Here is a 25,110-nt window from a genome sequence, read left to right as displayed (position 1 = left end):
TTTTAAAGAAGGTTAACTTTGTCATTTCCGTGATCACTGAAAATCAGAGGCCCTCAGTAATGTATAAACAAAGGGAATGAATACTACACCTTCAAAGCCAGAGGAAGAGCCAATTACACTATGATTTCTATTCATCGGGTAATGAACTGACCAGATTTTAGCTCACGACCCGCTGTTCTTCTACAGGCCCCTGATTTTCAGCCAAAAAAGTCCTGATTAGGCAGGAAGTGCAAAGCCACTGACTCCTTAGTGTAAATTATGTAACAGCCATTCCTCCCTCCCATCCTTAATCTATCTATAAACTATCAGCACTCCCCATTTCCCCTCTCAGCGCTTCTGCCGTGCTCAGTGAGCCTGTGTTAAGCAGCCGCAGGTCAATGTATAATTCATGAGTCGGACTTAGATAAAGTTAATAAATCACAAGAAGGCGCCTGTGTCGCCTCGTTGCAGATGCTCACTTTGGGATGTGCAGTGCCTTTTTTTACATCATGTATTTCTGCTGGGACTTTAAAGTGGGTCGGAAAAATGTATTTAGCGGATTGCAAACATCTGAGCAATCAATTAAATAGCAATTTTCAAATATTTAGTTAAAAAAACATCTTGTGCTTTTATTTTGGAAGGGCATTCATTCATCTTCCTACATCTCTTTTTACTTTGAACAATAGCTGGCAGTAATTTGAATGTTTGTTTTATTTAGAGTTTAAAGTTTTTTGTATTACATTTCTTGAAAATGTTGTTTTCTAAAAAAGAAAAATAATTGCTTTCTTATATTTTGAAGTGGAATAATTTATTTCTTGTAATAATTAAACCACAGCATTTGGACAATTATTTGTTTTTATTATTCATAGTAGTGTTTGTTAGGAACCTTTGATAAAATATATGTCAAGAACGGAGTGATAGGGTTGAAATAATTTATCCTCTTTGGGATGTAATAGAAGATGATATTTCGGCTGTTGTCATGGCAACGGGAAAGGACCTGTGTTGGTTAGAAGGAGGCGAGTTCAGCCTTCGAAGGGTTTCCCGTGTGTCTACTCTGTGCATGTATTTACTGTAACTGTTTTCAAAGAGAAGGATTTGCTCGTACTGCGTTGATCCCAGCACGTAAACAGATTGCTACACAGATGTTTAATGATTTACGATGTTTTCATAACTTGGGCTTCCTGCATATTGTTTTTCAGTGTGTAAAGTATAGCTTAACAACAAGTAACGAGTAGGTTTGGAGTGTCTGGGTTTGACATGTATGGAGGTTGTTTAAGGACAGCCAATGGAGAACCTCACTGGCCTGATTGTTTACTGCGGTGGTGATTCATCTTCCACACGGCAGCTTTCACCGGCATTGTCCGAGGCAGGTTATTCCCACCTTTGAAACACGCTTCGATTCAGCAGAGACGGAGTTAGTTCTGGATTCATTAAGCACTAAGACGATGGCAGCTGAGGACCTCTTGGACAGGAACTCATTTGTCTCTCTCTTCGCCCCAGAGAAAATGTAACCTGGATTAAAGGGTTCTGTATGTGAACGCATATCTGGGCTTCAGTTTAAAATGTGAAACCCATTGATTTTACAATGTGGTAAACCTATTATAATTGGTTTTTTGGTTTAGACAAAGCAGGAGTGTTTTAGGATTGGTTTGAGAAACACAATACCTAATTTGAAGTGTTGCCTTGGCTTCTAAAGATCCAGGTTTTAATCTAATTCAGCTTCTGTACAGGGCCTCTGATTTCGAGATATCCTGGAAAATGGAAGGAAATTACGGAATTCACTTCCTGAAATGGATCTGGCAATATTGTTGGATTGGATTGCTGTTTTGGAACAATACCACGCATTTACACGCTTTTATTTCTTGTAAAACAGGTTGGCGAAGAGACAGAAATGTCAAATCTTGTGGAAAATCTTGCAATTTGTGCGTGATGATGGACTTTATCTCCTGAAATGGAAATAGCTTTATGACACAGACCAAACCCTCTCCAACAAATTTTAAGACAATATTAAACATTTCCAACATATTATTATTATTCGTAAAGCGGTGACTAAATATCTAGCAAGGATGGCAAAAGGGTGGTCATGTCAATCAATAGTTAACTCACTTAACCATATGAAGAGTATTTGTCACTGTTTCAGGAAGTTTAATAGCCAGTAATGACATTGAATGAGGGAAAGCGGATAAACTGACAAGCAAATGTCACAGAAATTTAGGAATTAGGGACAATTTAAAATGGAAAATCAGAGGCTTTATCCGTGGGATGTTCTGGAGCAACAAATTGATCCACGATGAGTGACTAAACCCCCACTCCTTAAACGGCAGCTACGGTCTTTGTGTTAAATCTGTGGATCAAACACAATGATTGGTGAATTGTCATGATTTAGTGGCTGGTGTGTGTTTGTGTGTGGTAAGATACTGGATCCTCTGCAGCTCCAGTGTGGTAGTATGAGTGTCTCCCGGTGGGAAAACACAGGGCTCTGATTGGATGGGCTGGAGTGTATTGCATTAATGTATCCCCCACACCGTGTCTCTCCCCATCTTTTCCTTCTCCTCCTCTTCTTCTCTCAACGTCTCTCTCAGCTTGTCTCCTGAGATCTTACCTCCTCCAGTCTCTTTAAATCTTGTTTAGTATTGTCACTAAACAGTGACAGTAAACTACTCGTTATTATTTGTCACTAAATGACAAACTTATAATGAAATGATCACTCAGTAATGGTTAATTAAAGATGGTAGTAAAGTATAGTAATAGTAAAAAATGCACTCTGCATTTGCACATTGACAGGACAGGGAATACCATAAATAAGAAGGGACTATGACCCACAAAGAGATACAGGGAAAAACATGAACAGATTAACCATACAAGAAAGACAGATAACTAAACTAAGAAATACACAAAAAAAATAAGCAAAGCAAAAGCTGAACTGACTGGGATTTGAACCCACAACTATTAGTAGAATAGAGCTAAGACTTAAACCACTTAACCAACACTCACTCCGCACAGAGACCAACTTTTGATATCATAAATACATAATATCATGTATTGTATTTATATATGATATAACATTATATTACATTATTGTGCGGTGGTGCCATAACGGTTAAGGAAGCTGGCTCGTAAATGGGGATCACTGGTTCAAATCCAACCTGGCTTATCACTGTGGATAAAAGCATCTGCTAAATAAAATTGTAATTTGAATAATATTTCACTGTACTATATATTTATATTATTATGTAATGCTATCAACTAAATAGGACATATACATATTGCATTGTTTTGCATCTTAAAATAATACATTTTTATATTTAATTATGTAACAGTTTGGTGTCATTACATTCCAGTATATTATGATCTGGTTACAGTTACACAGTTTCTGCTTTTGATGCTCCTTTTCTTCCATAATAAATAAATATGTCACTATATCAATGTATTTCATTTTACTGCCATGCTGCAAGTCTGTCATTGTTCAAGGGTACTCAATGGTTCTGTGAAATGATGTGATTTTTTTGTTTGCATGGACAGAAGCTGGTTGGCCTCCAGTAAATGGGCGATGACGTAGTGCAGTTCTCGCGAAGTCATTCTCACGTGTATTTCTATTGGAACAGCTGTATCACAGTAGCACAGTAGTCATTGGCTTGTTTTTCTCTCAAAGTAACTCATTTGAAACCCAAAGTCACCAGTGCTGGCTTAAATACCAGGACAGTGTGATGAGTTTTTTCAGGTGATGAACTCAAGGTGCTCCCACTGTGAGACACAGAAGGTCTCCTGTGTAACTCAAGTCCTTCGTCCTCCTCACACAGATCCTTGGAGGGTCGTCCTCTTCCTAGAGCACCTAACTTGCCTATTGGGCCTTTTCTCTGCAATTCCTGCATATAAAGAAAATCTAAATTTCTATTCACCGCTGCTTTTCTTCACCTCAGACTTTATCACTGAGTGTTTGAAACGCTTCAGGTCAGATTGAGTGTCATTAGGTAGTCAATTATAGACCCTGATGCATCTGTGTGGTGCTCCAAGATAACTCTGAGATATGTCACTCATCACATGACCTTTACTGGTACAGTTATTTATGCTGTCCTCAATATAATATGTCATCAGGCTTGTATGTTGTGTTATCAGCACGATTGGCAAACTTTTACTGAATATCCAGCACTGAAAGAGGAGACCATCCATGCTGCATATCATAGTTAGAGGTATTCCTCCTAATTACATGAAAACAGGATCTTTGCTAGTGTTAGAGTGACAGCCCTGCCCAGACAGTGTAGACTGTAGCGCCTGACTAAAGCACAACTCATGATATTGACTAGGGATGTAAAAAAAAAAATACTCGATTTCGCAATATATCGTGATTTTTTTTTGAGTACCAATTTAAAAAAAAAAAAAAGAAATTCTGATATTTAATCAATATTTTTTTTATTGTATTTTTCACATTTTCGTAGACGTGTGTTTTCTACTACTGGAGACATTGTCACTTCTCAACGGAGCAGCCTAACTACTGGACATGTTGACCAGCTCCTGTTGAAACCTTGAAAATTGTGCCACTTCCGCACCTCCACTCCGGTAGATGGCACCGTAGCTAGAATAATAATAATAATAATAATAATAATAATAATAATAAATAGGATGTTTTGAAGCAAATAGTTTTGAATCAGTTTGTTCTCTGAATGATCAATATATCTTCTGATGAACATAGACAGCAACTTGATTTTTCATCTCTACGTTTAATTTTGATATTAACTGGGTATAATATTGCAATATTGCAATATATTGTGATATCGTGATAATATTGTATCGTGACCCAAGTATCGTGATACGTATCATATTGCAACATCCTTGGCAATACTCACCCCTACCACTGACGATTGGCTGGTTATCTAAAACCAGGGTTGGGGTCAAATTACATTTTTCACCTATAATTACGTTTTCAATTAGCCATGTTCAATTACAATTCAGTTACAGTTACAGTGACCAGCATTTTTTCCAATTACAATTAACTTACAATGATTTCTAATCCTCAGCAAGCCAATTACAATTACATTCTCAATTACTAAAGTTCAATTACAATTATTAACCCTGAAATAGATAACATAATAATAGTTAACCTTCCTCTTGTGTTAGCTTTCTGTTAGCATCTCTGCGTCAGCTGTAAAATACAAGAAAAACGAATATCTATTATTTAATTAGTTTCTCATCTCTTGGTTTCCTTGTTAGGCTTCCTTATCCATGAAAATATTGGTATAAATATTTTTGGTGTGGGCGTCTGAGCCTTTTTTGTGTCCGTGCAGCGCTAGATTTATATGTTTTGCGTTAAATTATAATTGACAATTTTTATAGAATTACATGCCAATTACAATTACAACGTGAATTATCTAAACTCAATTACAATTGAATTATGATTATGACTGTAACATATTTTTAAAATTACAATTATAATTACACCATAATTGTAATTAAATATCAATTACGCGATTACAATTATAATTGACCCCAACTCTGTCTAAAACCTACATAAAGTTTTTGTACTGGCCTCGTTCTGAGACACACACTGTATGTCATATTGAGTTAAACACAAAATAAACCTGTTATGTTTTAAATCATGAAATGAGTGTAAGCTAGTTGCACTCTAAAGACATTAGACCTGCCCATCGTGCTTCATCACACAGCAGCCAGCAATGCTGATTACAGCAATCATATGTTTGTAGGTTAAATGTCATTGGCATCAATTCAAATTCACAATTTAGTCGAAAATCTTTCATTCTGCTAAATGTGGCACTTTCTGCTGCTTGTTTTTTCTGTTCTTTGAAAGCTTTCCAGTCATTCCTGAAACTGTTTCAGATGCTTTCTCATGTACTGTAATTTTGGACTGTATGTCATACTAGAATATACAGCGACTTCTAGGACATTTACACACCTGGCTATAAATCACATGCCTGAATTTTAATGTAGATGGTGCTGCCGGCCCAAAAATTGCCTTATTGTCATTTACTTAAAGGTACATTTCTGTCTAAGAAAAGTGGATAAAAGTAGACAAACTTCCTGGTAGAGCTGGAATCTGTTTTGGTCAATGAGTGTGACTCTGACCACATGCTAACCCATGTGTGCAGGATTCTGGCCACGGCGGGAGCGGACTTTGACCTGCGGACGCTGAGGGCGGTCAGAGTACTGCGGCCTCTCAAACTGGTCTCTGGTATTCCCAGTAAGTGCATATTTTCACTCCTTCTAGATAAACAGCCCTTCATCCCCGCACAGTCGATGTCAGAATGGAGCTTTGGTGAATTTGAGTTATTCGCACTGTCATGTCAAAAGTTGCACTCTGTTATTATTGATCTTTTATTGAATTATAATAATTTACCATTAGTTCTTGTTATTTTTGCCATTAGTTCTTGTTTATTATTAGTTTCAGTTCTGTTTTATAGCGCTACTTAACACTTACTATTTAGCACTAATCTTTATTTTACTGTTATTCAAATTATTTTGAGATACTGTTTTTAATCCTAATTGTTATTATCAACATTGTTCCTTATCGAACATTACATTTTAACAACCACTTGTCTTGTGTTCTAACAGCGAGCCATCTCCAACTTGCAAGACAGCAGTCCTCTTGGACCGTAGCTCAGCCGAGATGCTTCTTATTACATTAAAGTCATGTCTATTTCTTTAGTTTAAACTGGGAATCTGCACCATTGTTTCTTTCTGTAAGGGATTCATCCTACACGTTTCTTTCAGGTCTTCAAGTAGTGCTGAAGTCCATCATGAAAGCCATGGTCCCCCTGCTGCAGATCGGCCTGCTACTCTTCTTTGCCATCCTCATGTTTGCCATAATCGGCCTCGACTTCTACATGGGAAAGTTCCATCGGACCTGCTTCAGGACGGACACGGGTCAGCAATCTGTGCCCACTTTTCATATGCTTAACATCAAATAACCAGCAAAGAAAATGTACACGTTCAAATGAAAAGTGAATTTAAAGTGTTCATTGACAAACCAAACCAACCCACAAAAACCAGTTACCGAATGAAAAACGCAGCACAACACCAACAGGAACAGGACAGTACAATCAACAACCAACCATTCAGTGTTCAAACACTACTTTAAATAGTGTCGGTAGGCAATCAGGAGTTTGGGCGCACCTGCAAGGAGGCGAGAGGGAGGAGGGAATCCTACTCGCCTAATCTGCACTGACACTGATAAACACTAGGGCTGGGTGATTTGAACCAAACATCGTACAGAAACAGGCTATTTTATTAACAGCAGCTGCGTAATATCAACACTGTCTCTCTAAGGGACAGCATGTGTGAGTGAGTTGTGTATTGTGGTATATTTCGGGGCAGGAGCCTGGACAGATTTTATGGTCTGGGTTGCAGCAGCAGTTAAACACACTCTTCCTATTGTAGCTTATGCTGCTGTTGGAGATGCTGGGAGAGATTAGTGGTGCTCTAACCTTTAAGAAGATTTCCTGCAGATTGACTTTTTCAACGCACATTGGACTATTTGTGTCTGTCTCCTTCTTGTAAACATGTGAGTGAGGGTGGGGCAGGTTGCTCTGAGGGAGAAAGGAAAGTGTTTGAATGTCGGGTTTATTTCCTTTTCCGGAGCATTATTGGATAATGTGGAACATAATGACGAGTTAATTCTATGTGGTTACGCATTAATCAGCGATGAAATATTTACACTGCTGTCACACTTGATATTGTTTATAATAAGAAGCCAGCACTCGTGCACCTCATTCTGCCATCACCAGGGTTGAATCTTTGCTTGGATGTTTCCATCTTTGGTATCATAATAGCTGAACTCATATATTATGCAGATGATGGCATGCTTTCCTCTCTTATCAAAGCGGGAGGAGAACTTTTATGTAACATATCTTCAGCACTCTAAAAATATCTTAGGGTGCGTGTGTTGTTGTTAAGGTTGCTATGATCAGGGTTTACTGATTACCGACCACATGATAAATCATGCATCCTCCAGCTGCTAAAGTCATAGCTACATGTGTGACATGATGTAAGGCCATGGCACTCATGTCATTGTTTGGAAACAAGGTCCAAACAGTCAGTGCACCATGTTTGTCTGTAATTGTTGACAAACATCCTAGTTTTAGCTTCCGTCTGGCTAATCCTGATATTGTGGATGAGTTGATCCAGGATGTAATTGTAACAGTCATTTCACCAAAGACAAAACATCAGTTGCCATGATGATTTATTTTCTGCTGCTAGCCCCTCTCCCATCCCGGCTCAAGGGCAGGCTTAGTTTATTTTTTCCTACTGCTCATTCAGCAGGGCCTCCAACTGACCTTACATAGTTTCTTAATGTTATTTTATAAAAAAAAAAAAAAAAAAAATATATATATATATATATATAATATATATATTTAAGTCAGAAATAATGTTATAGAACTGTTACAGTGAGTTTCAAAACGAGGAGTATTCCTACTTTTTATGTTCATGTATATTTGAAAAGAAAAAAAAACACATTACGTACAGACATACAGTATGTTTTGATCTTTTTTTCACTGACATAAATGTGGTGCAAATACAAACAGCACTCCTACCAGTACCATTAACAAATAATGAGAGATTAGATGGTCAGTAAATGCACATTCAGCTGTGCTGCTGATAAATCTAGCTAAGACTTCAACGCTGCTGATCAAAAAAAGTCCACTGTCATGTGTCACTACTCATTATATGGTCATTCTGCAAGTGCGGCTGAAAGCGAGGGATTTTTCACTGAAATGCCGAATTTGATGTTGAGAAGGACATCTTTTTTTTTTTTTCAGATTATTACAGTGCATTCATACATACATTTCACATTTGTATTCGTTTATGTACATCTTGGTTATAACAAGATGAATCCATTTTAAATACAAGACCTCAATACTTTTTAAGAAGTAAAAACAATAACAATAAAAATATACAGTTATACATTTTTCTAGGGAGGCATTCTGATAGGTTTAAGGTGTTGCACTAACGACACTACAGGTAGGCTCACTGTTTTCTGTATCCAATGACGGAGACAACCTGTGTTTTCTGTCAGTCAGTTCTATTCCCAGTATTTTTCATCTTATCCATAAGGAGACTAATTTTTGATGATGTGGATTGTGTTTTGCAGGTGAGCAGGCGGCAGAATTCCCCTGCGGTTTGGAGGCTCCGGCTCGGACCTGCTCTAACGGAACGTTCTGCACGGAATACTGGATCGGACCCAACTTCGGCATCACCAACTTCGACAACATCCTGTTTGCCATTCTCACTGTGTTCCAGTGCATCACCATGGAGGGATGGGTGGACATCCTCTACAACGTGAGTCCGTCCACAGATACACACAGAGCAGCCAGAATTATATGACCACCTGCCTGTAAATCCCTATTTGGCTTTCCCACCTGATTTACTTAAAGGTCCCATATCATGCTGTTTTTCACCACGGCCTCTTTTGCTTTGGTACAGAAAACGAAAAACGGAAAACGAACACCTTTATTCGTTTTCTCCATTACCGATTTGCCAAAGTACGTGACCCGGAAGTGTCATCCGACGCTAACGGCTGCTAACGGAGGTTCGGCATGACAAGATCGCTGCTTCTAACTGTGCATCCAAAACGTGTCCTTTTTGCTTAAGCTGGTGTTGGGCACAGAACCTCCTCACGAACATTTCGGACATTTATAGACTCCTAAGTGTTGCAGAGCTAAAGATATCACGGAATGTGTAACGCTTCACTTCCGGGTCAGGTACGCTGGCAAATCGGTAAAGGAGAAAATGAATAAAGGTGTTCGTTTTTCATTTTCTGTACCGAAGCAAAAGAGCTTGAATTTGAAAAACAAGGCGTTTTCCGTTTTGGTTTTGGAAACAAATATCAAATATGAGTGTTTTTTTTGTTTTTCATGTTTTTGTTACATAATGAAAAACGAATGATACACTTATTTACTAGTAGCATGAGAGTCCCAATTATGTTGTGACGTGGAACACAATTACGCAAAGTGGTGAAATATTAAGCAGCCGTTGAGGGTAAATCAGTGCGTGTTGGAAGGAGAGAGGAAGGAGGGAAATGACAGCCATCAGTGTGAGCTTCTGTTTTCACATATTAGTTTAAAAGTGGTTAATACAGCTGTGTACAGGAGGAAACAGAGGGTAAGAGGACCCACGTCAGACTTTCAAATGACTCAGAACTATAACTGAATCATGTGTTCAAATCTTGTTCTGCTACGACTGCAGCTGTCAAAGTCTGTGCCGATAATTATATTTACCCCAATATTTGTATCTCATTAAAGTCTTACAGAAGGAGGATTCTGGGTCAGAGTCACAGACAGCAACTTTTATTATCAACATATAACCCACTTTAGTTTGTCTCTCTCTAAGGGGCAGCACTGTGAGTGAGTTCTGTAGAGTAATGTACTGCTGTTGGAGATGCTGGAAGTGGTTAGTGGTGCTGCAACAAAAGAAATGGACAGACAGTTGCCATTCGTGTGTGTCTTGTGTCCGTGAGGGCGGGGCAAGGAGGAGTTTGTGTGAGAGGTATAGAAATAGGGGAAATAGGGGCTCTGAAATCTTGGATTGAAGCACAAAATGAGCTTTGAAATCAAAACTATATCCAAAGAAACCACACTGTCTCATCCTCCACTTATTTATTTTCTTTTAAACAAAACAATGTAGTCAAATGTTATTCTAAAGATGAAGGACAAAGGTAACAGGTAGAATGAGCATGTTGTTTTAGAAATAAAACAAGGTTAACTATAGTTTAGTCATTTAATTAAAATTCTGTCAATTACATTGCATAGTAAAAATAATTATTTTGCTTCATTTTGCAAATGACTAACTATGTTTTCTTTTGTTCAAACTGACTTTGATTCACTAAGAGTTATTAACAAATTTAATCAATATTTTTAAACTGCACTTTGATTTACTTTTGTTGGTATTTAAAAATAAAAGTGTAAAAAAAAAGAATGTAATTTTGGCTGTTAGACACACTGAATGTGACAGAATAAGGAAGAGCATGTTTACCTGATTGTGTGTTAATACATTATGTTTAAATACCTATTTATGTGAGTTTATTTACTAAGTGAAACAGTCTTCTTTCTACTGTCTGCTAAGATTTAAGGTGTTCACTCTGTCACTATCAGCAGCCGTGCTTGTTCCGGTGATGAACAGACCCCATTAGAAGGAGCCGCTCTCACCACAAATAGTGCGTCTATAGCTAAAGGGTGAGAGGCTAACGTCACAGCTGCATCCATCACCAGGTGACGCCCTGATTGGATCATTAGAGGTCGAGTTTTGTCTCATTTCATTTGCTGAGTTGTCGTCGCCGCGGCGACCATTTGTCTTGTGACTATCAGGCTTCCCAACAGGAGACCCCAATGACCTGTTGACCACGATGTCTGGTTTTATAATAGCTAGTTTTTTCAGGTGCTGTGAGCTTTCTTGTGGATGGAGTACCTGCTGTTCTGGGAATTAAGGCAGATATTTCAGTGATGTATTCACTCACTGACAGTTTGTGCAGCTTTAACCACAACCATCAGAGTTTTTAAAACATATTTGGGTCGAGAATTGTATGATGCATCCTTTCACATTAGGGATGTGATATGTATACCAGTTAGATCATAATACCACAGTCTACCTATATGCTGTTATACAGAGTTGTGGTTTTGGTGGCCATATTATCAACTTTCAGGGAAAAGTTTTAGTGGGAAATTTCTGTGCTTTTATTTTGAAAGGGTTTTATTTACATATGCAGCAGAGCACCATCTATTAACACTTCCATATCATGACAATAAAGTTCTATTTTATTTTCAGTCTATTATCAGTATTTAACGGCTCATAAAATGCAGTATTTTAATACTGTAACTGTGTATTTGTGTGAGGAATCACCGTTGTTGCTCCATGAAGATGAGGCCATTACTGTCAATAATCAGCAGCGCTGGCTGATTGTCTTTTAATGAATCCAGACCTGGTATTTCACCACCTGTTACAGAAAGGGTGGGCGTCGTGCCGTCATTAAAGTGACAGCTGTCCTCAGGTTGACACTTCGCTGGCAGAGCGAGGCTCCTAATGGCTTTCCTACAGGATCACTCTTTTCATAGGCTCAGCTCACATGGCTAACTTGCTCGTTGTAAATAAACTGTGTTCTAGATTAAACCTAAAAGCCACTACATCATATTATATGATGTTAACACAGTGTGTTCGTCTGTGTCAATTGTTACAAACATCACTCGACTACAGTCATGGTACAGTATTTTCCGGAATATAATTTGCACCAGTACATCCACAGTTAAAAGGGCTAATGTTTAACTAAATCAACTTTTCTGTGCTTTAAACTTGATAAAAGTGCTATTAGGACTTCATACACATGCCCAAAGTGTTTTTTTCATTGATTCCCTCAATCTTTAGTTAGAGGGTGATTTACTCCTTTCTTACTGGAGGGCAAGCCCTACACCTCGCTTCAATTTGATGACGCGTTCCCACTTCAATTTAACGCGGCACTGAGCTGGAGAAGCCGCGCCTCCAGGAAGCTCTCTGCTCTGATTGACATGTAAACAGACATGCCCAGGAAGGTGAGCATGTCAGCGTCATTTGCGTAGTGCTTCCACAGTCTATCACATCGGGGGAGGTTGTGCAGCTTCATGCTCCTGAAATTCAGGGTCCGATTCTGGATCGAGGACATACAGCTCTACGTGACGGATCGCCATTGTTGAAAAAACTTATTGTCAGAGTACCGCTATGTACCGGTGAATGTCTGTCTCGTGTTTATAAAGCAGCGTGAGCTCAGATACGGAGTGGGTGGGAGGAGGGCGGGCCGTCCTCTGGCCCTATGTCACTGTGTGGGGAGCGGAGATGGACTCACACTCAAAAGCAGCTTAAATATTCATGTGTTTTACTGTAATGTGCACACAACTGTGTGTGGATAGCAAAAATAAATTCACTTTGGTGATTACTGATCCCCCTCGTAACAGAGCAAGAAATGCAGGGAAGTCAGTGTCCCATCTACAGACACGCCCACTTATGAATATACGTAAGTAGGCCGCAAATCAGCCTGTTTGTAGAGTTGCTCAGAAAGTGACTTTTCAGAGGCTAAATCTCTGGAAAACAGGCGAATTTGGGAAAATAAACCTCAAATTCTATGTTGTTGGGGTTCTTAGAACAAATGGAGATGGGAGAAAAATAGCATGATATGGGACCTTTAACTTGCTCCGGTCAATAAGTTGCACTCATAGAGTGCTCACCCTGGGATAAATGGAGCCTCACTGTATTCTTTTCTACAATTGTCTGCTCTTCCTCACTGCTCCACATCTGCATACCAGTCCATTTATAATTTTTCATGGTCACATTTTACTGTAGTCAGGCTGCTGCTAGCCTGCTACGCTAACTGTCTGAAAGCTCTCACCGATTTGGAAGCAATCTCTGTTTTTTTAGTTCATCCCCAGAGTTTTGTTAACCTGTGATCCACAACCACTGGCCATTTGGTGCACTACCTTGAGTAGGTGTCTCATTTCTACTAGTTAGGGTTACATATAATAGTATCACAGTTGAGCTGTTTTTATCATGTAGCAATCGCTCCAGAAGTTTACGATGTTACGATGGCAACTATCAATGCTAATTCAGCAAACCCCCCAAAACTTCTGCGCGGGCCACAATTATCTCCAATCATCACAAAATTTCTGCTATTTTGACCAATCTGACTGAGCCACTACGATTCTACGGACAGGTGTTGTGACATTCCGTAACACACAAGGTGGATGAAGTCCGTGATATGTTGCTGTGAGCTATTACCTTCAGAATCATGGCATTTTCCCTCATTCAATTAAAGCACCCGGCTCGTATGGACTGAAATGGAATTTGATGTGAATTGTTTTCAGGTTTATGAAATTATTGCACCTTTAGGACTACTGTCCTGTTTTTGTTTTAATAGTTTCTCATTAAAAAAGACGATTCAAGTTTTAAGAATATGCTGTAGGGGTGAAAGCTGCAGCTGCTACACTGGTCTGAACGAATGACGTTTCATGTTTGCAGTTGATGTTGATGTGCGTGATTTGGTCTTCAAACCCAGCGGGCAAAGTATACACAAAAAAAAAAATGTTCTCTTCCTGATTCATCACTGACCTTTTAAGTATTCATATGGTACTGCAGTCTGCTGCTTCCAGCAGTGCAACTGTGTGGTGGCTGGGGTTGCCAGATTTAGTGTTTTTCATCTACATAATTAAAGCCTGTTTGTTTACTGTGTGTTTTAGCTGGGTTTTCACCTGGAAGGCAACTACTTTGTTTCTTTTTGATATTATCTGCACTGAAAACCTTTCAGATGTGATTATAATGTAGCTAAATTATCCATATCTGGTTTAATGGTAGTGAATCCAAGCTTCTTTTTGTATTCTTATGAAATAATTTAAAGTCAGTGATTTATTTTGCAAATTGACCTGTTTATGGACAGTTATAGAAAACAGTAATGCAATTTTTGCAGCAATTTCTGGAAAACCCCTGTTTTAAGTATGTAAATACATAGAGCAGGTTACATGAACGTGATGCTAGTGTTGTACCTTAAGGGGCTCCATAGTTGTCAACTAATAAAAGTAAAAATATTATTTTGTCCAACAAAAACACTCTTAAGACCTTATACATTGTTGTATGTTGTCCAGAAAGAAAAAGAAATAAAAGGAAACCTTTAATTCCAACTCTGTCCTTCTTGTTTAAAGCTGACACTCTCCCTTTCATCGTGGCTCATCTCGTCTAACACATACTCTGTAGGCAAACATTGATCCTCTCATTAGGCTGTACAATGCATCCGTTGTGCAGAACCAGCAGTTACGGGGCTGCGTGGTTATACGAAACACATAATTAGAGGGTTGTTTTGTGTGGGCAAATTAATGGATGCAGAATAAGAAATCAACAGATGGTTAGAGCTGGAACCTGAAACACAAAGGGTTTCATGCTAACACAAACCAAACACATGATCTGTGAGTTTGGTTTTGTGCGAACATGGAAGCAGTGGAGAATCTGAGGCTGATCGCTGCTGCAGAGTGGATCTGGTGTGTAGACAGTTGGAACAAATGCAGAGAAAACATTCTTTCACTTGTCATGACATACATACATCCTTAATGTTATGTTTACTGAGAAATATCAGTGCCTAACAAATAACATTTGCGTAACAGGTGCTTTCAAGTCAGAACAGACATTTCTCACGATCATTGCACCACATTTCAAAAATCACAAATGTAAATAATGAAATAAATGTTTTTTTTTAGTTTTTTTTACTGTGTCTGTACTCAGGCCAACGATGCCTCAGGAAACACATGGAACTGGCTCTACTTCATCCCTCTTATCATCATCGGCTCCTTCTTCATGCTCAACCTGGTCCTCGGCGTCCTTTCTGGGTGAGTACAAGCTACGTCGACAACTCATCCAGGCGTACCTTTGCTTAGAATGAAACAAGGAGCCGAAGTTACAGGGTATAAATACTTTATTACTGTACTTAAGAGGGTTTTCACTTGACTATCTGTACTTTCTGCTCATTCCATGAAAATACTTTACTAGTCTTTCTAGTCTTTGAATCTAAGGAGAAAATAAAGCATTACTTCTTGTAAGAGACACAAAATTACAGAGGAAAAAGAATCCCTGTAGCAGTTTGTTGTGTTGCCAGGTTGGGTTTGAAGTACGTTCCGAGGCATTTAGGCGGACTTTTGACCGTTTCTGTCTAGCAAATTACATGCAGCTGAGAACCTCAACTCTTTTACTAGCTTTGATACTTTTATAGTACTGACAATATGTTGTCACACCCACTTCTGTAATAGATCAGAAAAATATGTGGACCCTATTGAGCAGACTCTGGCTCCAAATGACGTCAAATTTGCAAGATTTAAGCGCCCCTAAGCGCCGTATTTTTGCTTCAAGAACGTTGAGAACTTGTTAAGGGTGGTGTCAACCTTTGCCAGATCAGGGCATCACAAACCGGATTTATAGTGTAGAAAATCAATATTGATATCGACCGAAATTTCCCTTTTTGGCCTATAATGGCCATATTGGTGGAATGTTATTCTTGTCCATTTTGAATGAATATAGAATGTGTTATTATTATTATGTCACGTTGTGGTAAAAGATACATTTTTGTTTTTCATCATCTTTGATTTTTTTTTTAGACTCTGTATACCAGGAAGGAGTGTTAAGTTGTAGAGATGAGCTGGTCTCAGCATGTTGTGTTTTAGCATGTTGTGTTTTAGCATGTGTGTCCAAACCATAGCTGCAGAAAGAAGATGAGAGGAAGTCCTTCATCCAAAGCAGGAATTAGAAAAGCTGCTGAAACAGTGGATTCTTTAATTCCCTACATTTAGAGACGCACCCTTCCTCCGGACTTCCTCTGCCCTCGCCAATTTAGCTGAATTCCACGTCTGCGGCAGCAGCAATATGATATTCATGAGGCTTTATTAACACACGCATTCACCTAATTACACCAGTCGCCCTCAACATGGGGAAAGTTTATTCCGTAAGCGGTGTGCTTGCTTGTTTTAAAGACAGAGGGAGAAGGAGAGGCAGGCCTAGCGTGCATCGAGGGAGGGTGTCGTGACTTTATTGCACATTTTGTAATATTATGTTGGACTCATTTCTTTTTCTGTAACAGCCACTCCACACACTCTTCTTCTATAACGTCCAAACAGGAAAGTAATATTGGTGCTCTTATCGTGGTTTTCTGGACGATCCATACATTTTTATTTTTTTTATTATCATTATTATACATGGAGCACTATTTAAACCCATGAACTGTAAAAAAGATGGACGACGCACGCTCACGGGGAAGTGAAGCTTTTTTTAAGAGCTCACCCTGCTGACTGGCTCAAGTGTGAATGGCACTTTGCTGCGTTGTGTGTAGGAGGTCCCTTTGTTGCATTAGCAGAAGCTGAAAGAACCTACCAATCACAGTGGGGTATATGGCTCCACTAGGGTGGGCAATCGGCCAGGCATGATGCAGAGAAACATTTCACAACAACTGTGACACCCGTGTAACATCAAAAAGCCATAAGAGAATTAATTTTTCCTATTGTTGGACGAAGACACTGTTACTAACATTGGATTTGGCGCCATGTGGATTGTGTTATGTTCTACCGTCTGTTGACATGGGCTGCAAAGGCCATAAATTCAGTGGTACTAATTATTGTCAAAGTCATTGTGTTTTCAGCCTTAGTTTCCCCATTTTTTGGTTTTGGCCAAGAATTGTGATTTTGGCGCATCACTAAAAGGTAATAAGGTGTTTATAAACATTAATAAAAGCTAATGCGTCACATTTATTAATGGCTTATTATAAGAAATTATTGGGTGCTAGAACATAGAGTAAAAGTTAAAGAGTTCCTAGAGAGTTTATCAATATTACCAAGATGTTCATTCACATTAGACTATAAGAAGTAAGTTTTTTCATAAATGCTTAATTATGCACATATTAATATTTAACAATGATTCTTTCACAGCTACTGGATCTAAGCCCATAAGTGTTAATAAGCATCAATAGCACTATATAATTGTTTATTGAAGCATTACTTACAGTTATTTTTGCTTATAGAAGCATTAGAAGGATTTTAATATAAACTTTTTTTTAACAGTTTATAAACCTATATTAAATATTGATATTATTTTTTTTTACATTAAATATAATTTGTAAGGAATTTGTAAGGGGTTATATATAGAACAGTGGCGGATGCTTTAAGACTACAAGGGAACCTCAGCTTCCCCTAAAATCAGTGGTCAAATATGTAGTGTTGTGTGTACATTTCATTGACTAAATATATGACAGAACACATGTATGTTTAGTTCAGAATCAGCTTCTTATAACAGGAAACTGACAGTGACAGCGTGACGTTCTTCATTCATTACCGCAGCGTCACAGTGTTAATAAACAGTGGTGAAGTTCAGCTTCAATTGAAGTCAATGGGAGAGGATTTAGGGGTTGATCCACTGCAGTCAAACTAGACGCTCATTGGATAAATGCTCGGTTATGACGCACTTAGTCCCGCCCATCGGACGCCGGGCTTCACAGGAGGTCTATGGAGCAGTGGGCTGGATCTGTCTGTTCCGGACGCTGGAATAATGGATGATGATTGGATGATCTGTCTCAGGCTAATTCAATTTTGATTGACAGTGAAATGAGCCAATCAGAGAGTATGACGTTGTAAGCACACAGGCGGGTTTTTCAAATATTTCAGTCCGTTGCTCTGTGTTGACACGGAGACTTTGCTGATCCTCTCATAGCAAATTTGTCTTTGTTTTCATCAACTTCTGACAAACCTAGTGTCTGTTTTTGGTGTTTGTGGAGACTGTTACTGCTTGTGTTGTGAGACTTTTGACCAAACACTCACACTCCAGCGCGCAGCAGCTACGCGCGTGCGTGCGTGTGCGCGCGCGTGCGTGTGTGATAATCTACAAATAGTTGTTGACAACAAAATGTGAATTCTACTAGAATTCACATTTAAATAAACAGATACATTTTCTGAAGTAGGCAGAAAATGAGCTTCCCCTGCATGAAAGACCAGCAGCCGCCACTGATATAGAACAATAAACACATTCTTACTGGTTTATACGACACTGCAAAACCTTATCAGATAATGTCTTATATTTTGGCCCCTTCGAGGACTGCCTTTGAGGCTTGTATGGAGAGGCATGTAAGAAGACGACTTATAAAAGACACCAAGCCACAAATAATGAGGTTTTCAAATGGTTAATTTGATGCATCTTGAAAAAAGTAACAGCAGAAATATAATCAAATCAAACTGAACCAAAGAATGGAAAACAGTTGGCCAACCACAGATTAGGCCGTCACACCAGAGTCCAGTCACCAATCTACAAGAAGGCTACATCTATACAGTATATATCTAAAGGATGAGTGCTAAAGAGACAATCCTCTCCCCCTTGTGTGTGTGTGTGCGTGCATGTGTGTGTGTGTGCACACGCGCATCCCTTCTCCCCCTCCCTCTCCACCTGACAGCTGATTTGTACTCAGGTGTTGAAAGGGGTGGGGCACCATGTGTAACATATCTTATCTCTTAGATGAGATTTAGCAAACGTATCAAATACACACAAATACATATTTTCTGGACATGAAGGTGGAAGAATAATTGGATGGAGGAAAAAAAACAGCAGAGGGTTGTTTGCCCCCCCTCCCTCCACTGCTCACTGATTGGTGTGTCTCTCTCACAGCAGAGAGGAAAGCTCCATCCTGCATTGCAGAGGCTGCCAGTCTGCCTTTCTGTGTGTGTGTGTCTGTGTGTGTGTGTGCCTGAAGTAATTGCATGGCTCTTTTTGTTTCAGCAACAGTGCACAAACCTGTAAGAAGTAACTAGAAACCATTTGTTTTGGAATAATTAAGAGTAATGTTGTTACCGCCTTCAATGCAGCTTTTCTCCTCAAGGACACTCGTGCATTCTAATGTGCCAACATGCACGCAGAGATAAAATAAATATAAACCGCAGGTTTTTCCATTTTTCATTCACCCACATATCTGAGGCCTTCAGGTCAGCAACTTCTACCTCAAAATCTCTGATTGAGACATCAGGGATGTAACTCAGGTCGGGTTTGTCCACTGCACACTCGCGTGGATGAGTGATGAACTGAAAAAGACCAGTGCGCTCACGAAATTCTCCAAAGCGCGCTTTGAATGACTGCAGGAGATCAGATGTAAAGCCAGCTAGCTGCTGGAGATCAAAATGTTGAGCAGAGACATTTGCTGTGCATTCATCTTTAAATTCTTTCAGTCTTTCAAAGTGTAGTTTCAATATCCCTGATAAAGAGTTCCAGCTTGTTTTCAAAAGCGAACACTGCTTGTTGAAGGGATTTTCACATTGAGCTGGTTGAGATAATAATAACATAATAATAATACATTTTATTTAAAGGCGCCTTTCAAGGTACCCAAGGTCATCGTACAGAAAAAACTGGTTAAAAACAGTAAGGAACAACAAAAAATACAAAGACAAAATAAGGTGGGCAATAATGGAAGAGCTGTCGATCAGAGGGAGAAGACAAGTTTAAACAAATAGGTGTCCACAAGAAACCACTCATCGTTAGCTAGCTCAGGATCCTAGACGCAGCTACTGTGCAAAAACAGACCGGGATAATTATTATTACTTCTTTCAGCAGTGTTTTAAACCGGCAATCATTTAAAGCTTGAGCATCAATAAAGTTAAGCACCTGAATGACGAGTAACCTCACCCAACTCTGAGTCACACGTTTGAGCACAAAGCGCCTCCTGTGGCATGATGCAGTGGAAACTGAGGATGGGTCTCTTTAGCAAACTCTATGAAATACTTGAATAAATCCTCCCCTCTTGGTGAAACTTTCATTGGCAAAGCAGCAAGACTTTCCTCGTGCAGCGTATCACCAGTAGCATACCTTGATATCACATTAAACTGGGTTAAATGACTTACGTCTGTGGACTTGTCCAAAGCGAGGGAAAGGTATTGCTGCATTATGTCCTTCACTTGTGTTTCCTCCACTTGATTTGCCATCACGATGGTACGATCGTGAAACAGTTCTTGCTGACAGAGGCACATCTTCTATTTGTTTAATTATATTGTCTTTATCTGAAAAGTCGTCAGAAAGTTCTGTGGCCACATCGAGTATAATTTTTTAGCGTACTCCCCGTTTGTGAATGGTTTTCTGTTCCTCACTATTCCTAAAGAACCAGCAAAGCTAGCTGAATTCCAGTTACCTTGTTGGGTCCAAACACGGAATTGCTGCTGACTAGTTTGGACTCTGCACAGTAGCTCTCGGCACGCCTTCTTTCTGCTTTCCCCCGCTGGTTATTTGGATGCAAATGTAGCATGGTGTGTGTCAAAGTGCCGCTTCACATTTGACCGTTTTATTGAGGAAATTTTATCACTGCATATTAGACACACTGCAGAACCTGCTCTCTCCACAAAGACCAATTCCTCCATCCAGTCATCCTGAAAAGCACGGTACTCGTCATCTTTTTTTGTTTTCGCCATCTTCTTTTCAAAAGGGTTTTATTCACATTAACTATCGAGCTGAATTATTGATTGAAAGGTGGGGCGTTTTGTGACCTCGCAACACGTGTAGCTGCAATTGGCTCAAGCCTGGCAGGTAGGTGGAGCCAAACTTTGGCCTGGACTCAAGCGGCAGAGAATGGATGGATGGATTAAAATGCATGAGAATGTTTTAAGACACTAAGATTTATCTGTGAGCCAGATACGGTCATTAAAAGAGCCACATCTGGCTCGCGAACCCTGCATTAAAGCAATCACAGAAATGGCTGATTGATAATCAGCATTAAACCATTTGTGTTTATTTCTTATCAATGAATGATGCAGTGGAAAGTTACAGATTTATGATATTGTCCATAAAATAAGCAAGGAAGAAAGAAAGAAATTGAAATGGAAAAACTGCGTAACAGTGGCAGTTTGAATAGATTATTTCTGGGAGTCTCTTTTGAAATATTTTTGGTACGTGTGGAGTAGATTGTAACTGTATCCAAACTTCAAGTGCAATAATTTCGTTCTTCTTTTTCTGCAGATTTGTCGTTCATGATAATCATATGAACAGTCAAGGGATGACAAATAAAAAATACAGTACTTGCTTAGACCGCAAGAACTGTACCGTGTGGTGAAAATTCTGTAGAAATGAGTTTTTCATACTTAAGCATGAAAATACGGTTATTTTATCAATAAGCATATATTTTCAAGTGTAAAAAAAGAGGAATTTATATAATATTTCCCAGATTTAAAATATGTCATGTCAACAGTGAACTAAAGAGGAATTTCAGAAATGGTTCCCCGATTCGCAGTCCCACGAAGCGCCACTAACATTTTGGGTGCTGAGCTGATATTGTATTTGGAAGTACTTTGTCATAAAAGCGCTACAAACCGTAAGTCAAGTCCATTTACCAGTTGCTCAGAATTGCCTAATTTTGCCTAAAATTGCCTGGCCCAAATATTGCTGCACAGCAGTTATAATTTTGAAGTTACTATTATTATTTTTTTAACTTTAATGAAATATTTTGTTTATCTGTCCAATCCTTGATTTTGTTTACTTGCATCAGAGATAGGCATCATTTATCACAGTGTGTCCCACAAACATGTGACTTCTGATTTGACAACATTCATGTCAGCATTTAAAATAATGACCAATCTGAGCATGACTACAAAAAAAAGAAAACCATATTTTTTGTGAGTTTTGACTATTTTTGTATCATTTTGTGTGCAAATGTTGTCCGTTTTTTGTGTATTCTTCTGTCATTTTGTGTTTATATTGTATTTTTTATATTTGCTGTGGGGGCTGCATGTGGCCCATGGCCAACAGTTACCCCTGTCTAACTCACAGCTCTAAACGGCTCCTATAGATCAATTTAAATGCTTGTATCAGTCAGATGTGAAACTCAGGGATATCAGCCTGGCATCCTCTCAGAATGTTTCTTGGGTGTTACACAGGCCGGTCTTGTATTCTGGGCCTATCAGTGTGTCGGCCTGTCAGCTCTAACAAACGTCTGCGCTGTCCTCCAGGGAGTTTGCTAAGGAGAGGGAGCGTGTAGAGAAACGACAGGAGTTCCTCAAACTGCGCCGACAGCAGCAGATTGAGCGTGAGCTGATGGGATACCTGGAGTGGATCTGCAAAGCAGGTCAGGAATGCCCACACTCGCACACCAACACACTGAAGCGTTCATGCACACAGTAATGCGTCGTCCTCTGTGTGCAGAGGAAGTGATGTTGGCTGAGGAAGACAAGAATGCAGAGGAAAAATATGTGGGTGGAACGTGGTACAAAAAGAAGCACAACAACTCGGGTGAGGAAACAACCTTCAGACGGTCAAACTCAACACAGCATTTTCATATTTCAACCTGAATAATTCACAAAATGCTGAATTCTGCTTTTTCGATCAGCATAAGCTTCCTGGTAAATTACTACAAATCATTCTAGCTTTAAACTCAAGTGATTTATTATTAGGGACATCTAATACCAGCTGTAGTACTGTACTTATTTGAGTACACATTAATGCAAATACATATACTATGATTAATTTAGAATGAACAAACATTTTGCTCAAATTTATATTTGTTTCAAATACGGCAGCATCTTTAAAATAACAGTTCTGAAACGTTAAAGATGTAAAATGTGTGTCCTGATCAGGGTTGGGGTCAATTATAATTGTAATTACAGAATCAGAATCAGAATCAACTTTATTGGCCAGGGGTGAATGAATACACACGAGGAATTTCTTTTGGTGACCTGTGCTCTCTCAGGTAGTATAACATTAAATAATAACAATCAACTAGAATAAAGAAAAATAAAGAAAATAAAGAAAAATAAATGAAAAAAGAAGTATAAACATAAATATAAGAGTAGTTAGACTAATATGTGCAAACTAAATAAAAATAACAAGATAATAATAATAGTAATAATAATAATAATAATAATGAAATAAAATAAAAATACAATAATAATAATAATAAGATAATAGTGCAGTAGTGCATTGATGAGTAGTGCAAATAGGTGAACATTTAAGTGAAAAAATTATGTCCATGAACATTCACAGTGACAGTTTGTTCTGGGGTTGATATGTTTAGTTCCAGGTTATATCACAGTAACAGAAACAGGTCTGACACTCTTTGACTGTTTAGTGTTGATCAGAGTGACAGCCTGAGGGAAGAAACTGTTTTTATGGCGGGAAGTTTTGGCGTACAGTGATCTGTAGCGTCTGCCGGAGGGGAGGAGTTTAAACAGATTGTGTGCAGGGTGTGAGGGGTCTGCAGTGATGCTACCTGCCCGTTTCCTGACCCTGGACAGGTATAGGTCTTGGATGGAGGGCAGATCAACACCAATGATCTTTTCTGCAGTCCTGATCTAATTAATTGATAATTAATTACAATTATGGCATAATTTGGGGGCCAAGCCCGCAGGGCCCATACATATGCGGTTCTGTAGAGAGTGATGATGTCAGAATTTTGCAAAAGTTTCACAGTGATGATCTCATCAGTCCAAGCTGGGAGCCAATACAATTGTCAAGGGGGCACCATTGAGTCATTTTGCCATTCACGTTCCAATTTTCCCAAAATAGCAATTTTTTTTCCAGTCTTAATATGCTTACACATTTTCATGAGTTTTTCAAACTGTTTAGGCCCTCAAAATTGCCATCAGTTCGACGTAAATAAAATAATAATAATAAAAACAAGGTGCATTACAACAGGGTCCTCGCATCGTTGTGCTGCTTAATTATTTGTGCTGCTGCGAGCTGAATTTTAATTAATTTAATAGTCGCCCTTTTTTTTGCTTGATTTTATTTCAGTCGGTTTTAAGCGTTAATATTTGACATTATTTCAGAAAGTCTTTTTAAAATCTATCGTTTTAATTCACTATAGACTGTTTTCTTTTATTTAATTTATTTGTTTTATGCATTGAAGTGTGCTGTCAATGTTTCAGCTCCAGTTTGAATGGTTTTTCAGAATCAAAATTCCTTTATTAATTCCAGAAGGAAATTGCTTTTCTGACTATTATTTGTTGACAGTTCTGAAAAGGAACAAAAAGAGCAAGAACGACCTCATCAACGCCGAGGAAGGAGAAGACCACTTCACTGACATTTCTTCTGTTGGTGAGGAAATAAACATTATTGTGTGGTTAATGAGGATTTTGTTGAAAAAAATGAGATATTAACAGTGTTGACAAGCTGTTGTCATCTCATATCAGATATTACAGTAAACTGTTAAAAGGACAGATTTGTTCCTCAGGGTATTTGAGTTAAAGCAGGTCGTGATTAAAATAGAACAGGAAGTGATTAGTTTTCTACTCTGCTCATAAAAGTGTAATGCAGCCATTTTTCTTCATCCCTCTGAGTCCAATCCACATTATTTTAGGTTACCGAAGGTTTTAATACAGTCCACAACCAGCAGGGACTCACTATTGGTTTGCCTGAATATTAAAAAAGCTATTTTTTGATATGCGAGTTCCATTTGAGGGGCTTCTCTATTTGACCTGTGGGAAAACTTCTATTCTTCCCACAAGGGATGCACGAATACTAGTAATAGTAGCACTCATTACACTTTTATAATAAAGTTTGGGATAAACAAAGGAGAAATGTGTTGTGGTCCAATGTGAGAATAACTACCATGGCAGAAGGCGTAACAAAGAATATTTAATATTGCCATAGAAACGAGTGGTAAATGCAGTATTTTTGCCATTTAAA

General features: G+C 38.7%; 1 protein-coding gene across 1 annotated transcript in view; it reads left to right on the top strand.

Annotated features, from left to right (window-relative positions):
* Positions 1–25,110, top strand: part of cacna1ba (calcium channel, voltage-dependent, N type, alpha 1B subunit, a) — a 126,207-nt gene that overhangs the window by 40,980 nt on the left and 60,117 nt on the right. The window contains 7 exon segments of the mRNA XM_028458069.1: positions 6,081–6,172; positions 6,703–6,855; positions 9,080–9,267; positions 15,214–15,317; positions 22,437–22,552; positions 22,630–22,716; positions 24,436–24,519. Of these exon segments, the coding sequence (XP_028313870.1) occupies positions 6,081–6,172; positions 6,703–6,855; positions 9,080–9,267; positions 15,214–15,317; positions 22,437–22,552; positions 22,630–22,716; positions 24,436–24,519 (824 nt within the window).

This window comes from Gouania willdenowi, chromosome 9 (genome assembly GCF_900634775.1).
Source record: "Gouania willdenowi chromosome 9, fGouWil2.1, whole genome shotgun sequence".
Taxonomy (NCBI): Eukaryota; Metazoa; Chordata; class Actinopteri; order Blenniiformes; family Gobiesocidae; genus Gouania; species Gouania willdenowi.
The sequence above is the reverse complement of the archived record's forward strand: the minus strand, read 5'-3'. Positions and strand labels throughout refer to the sequence as shown.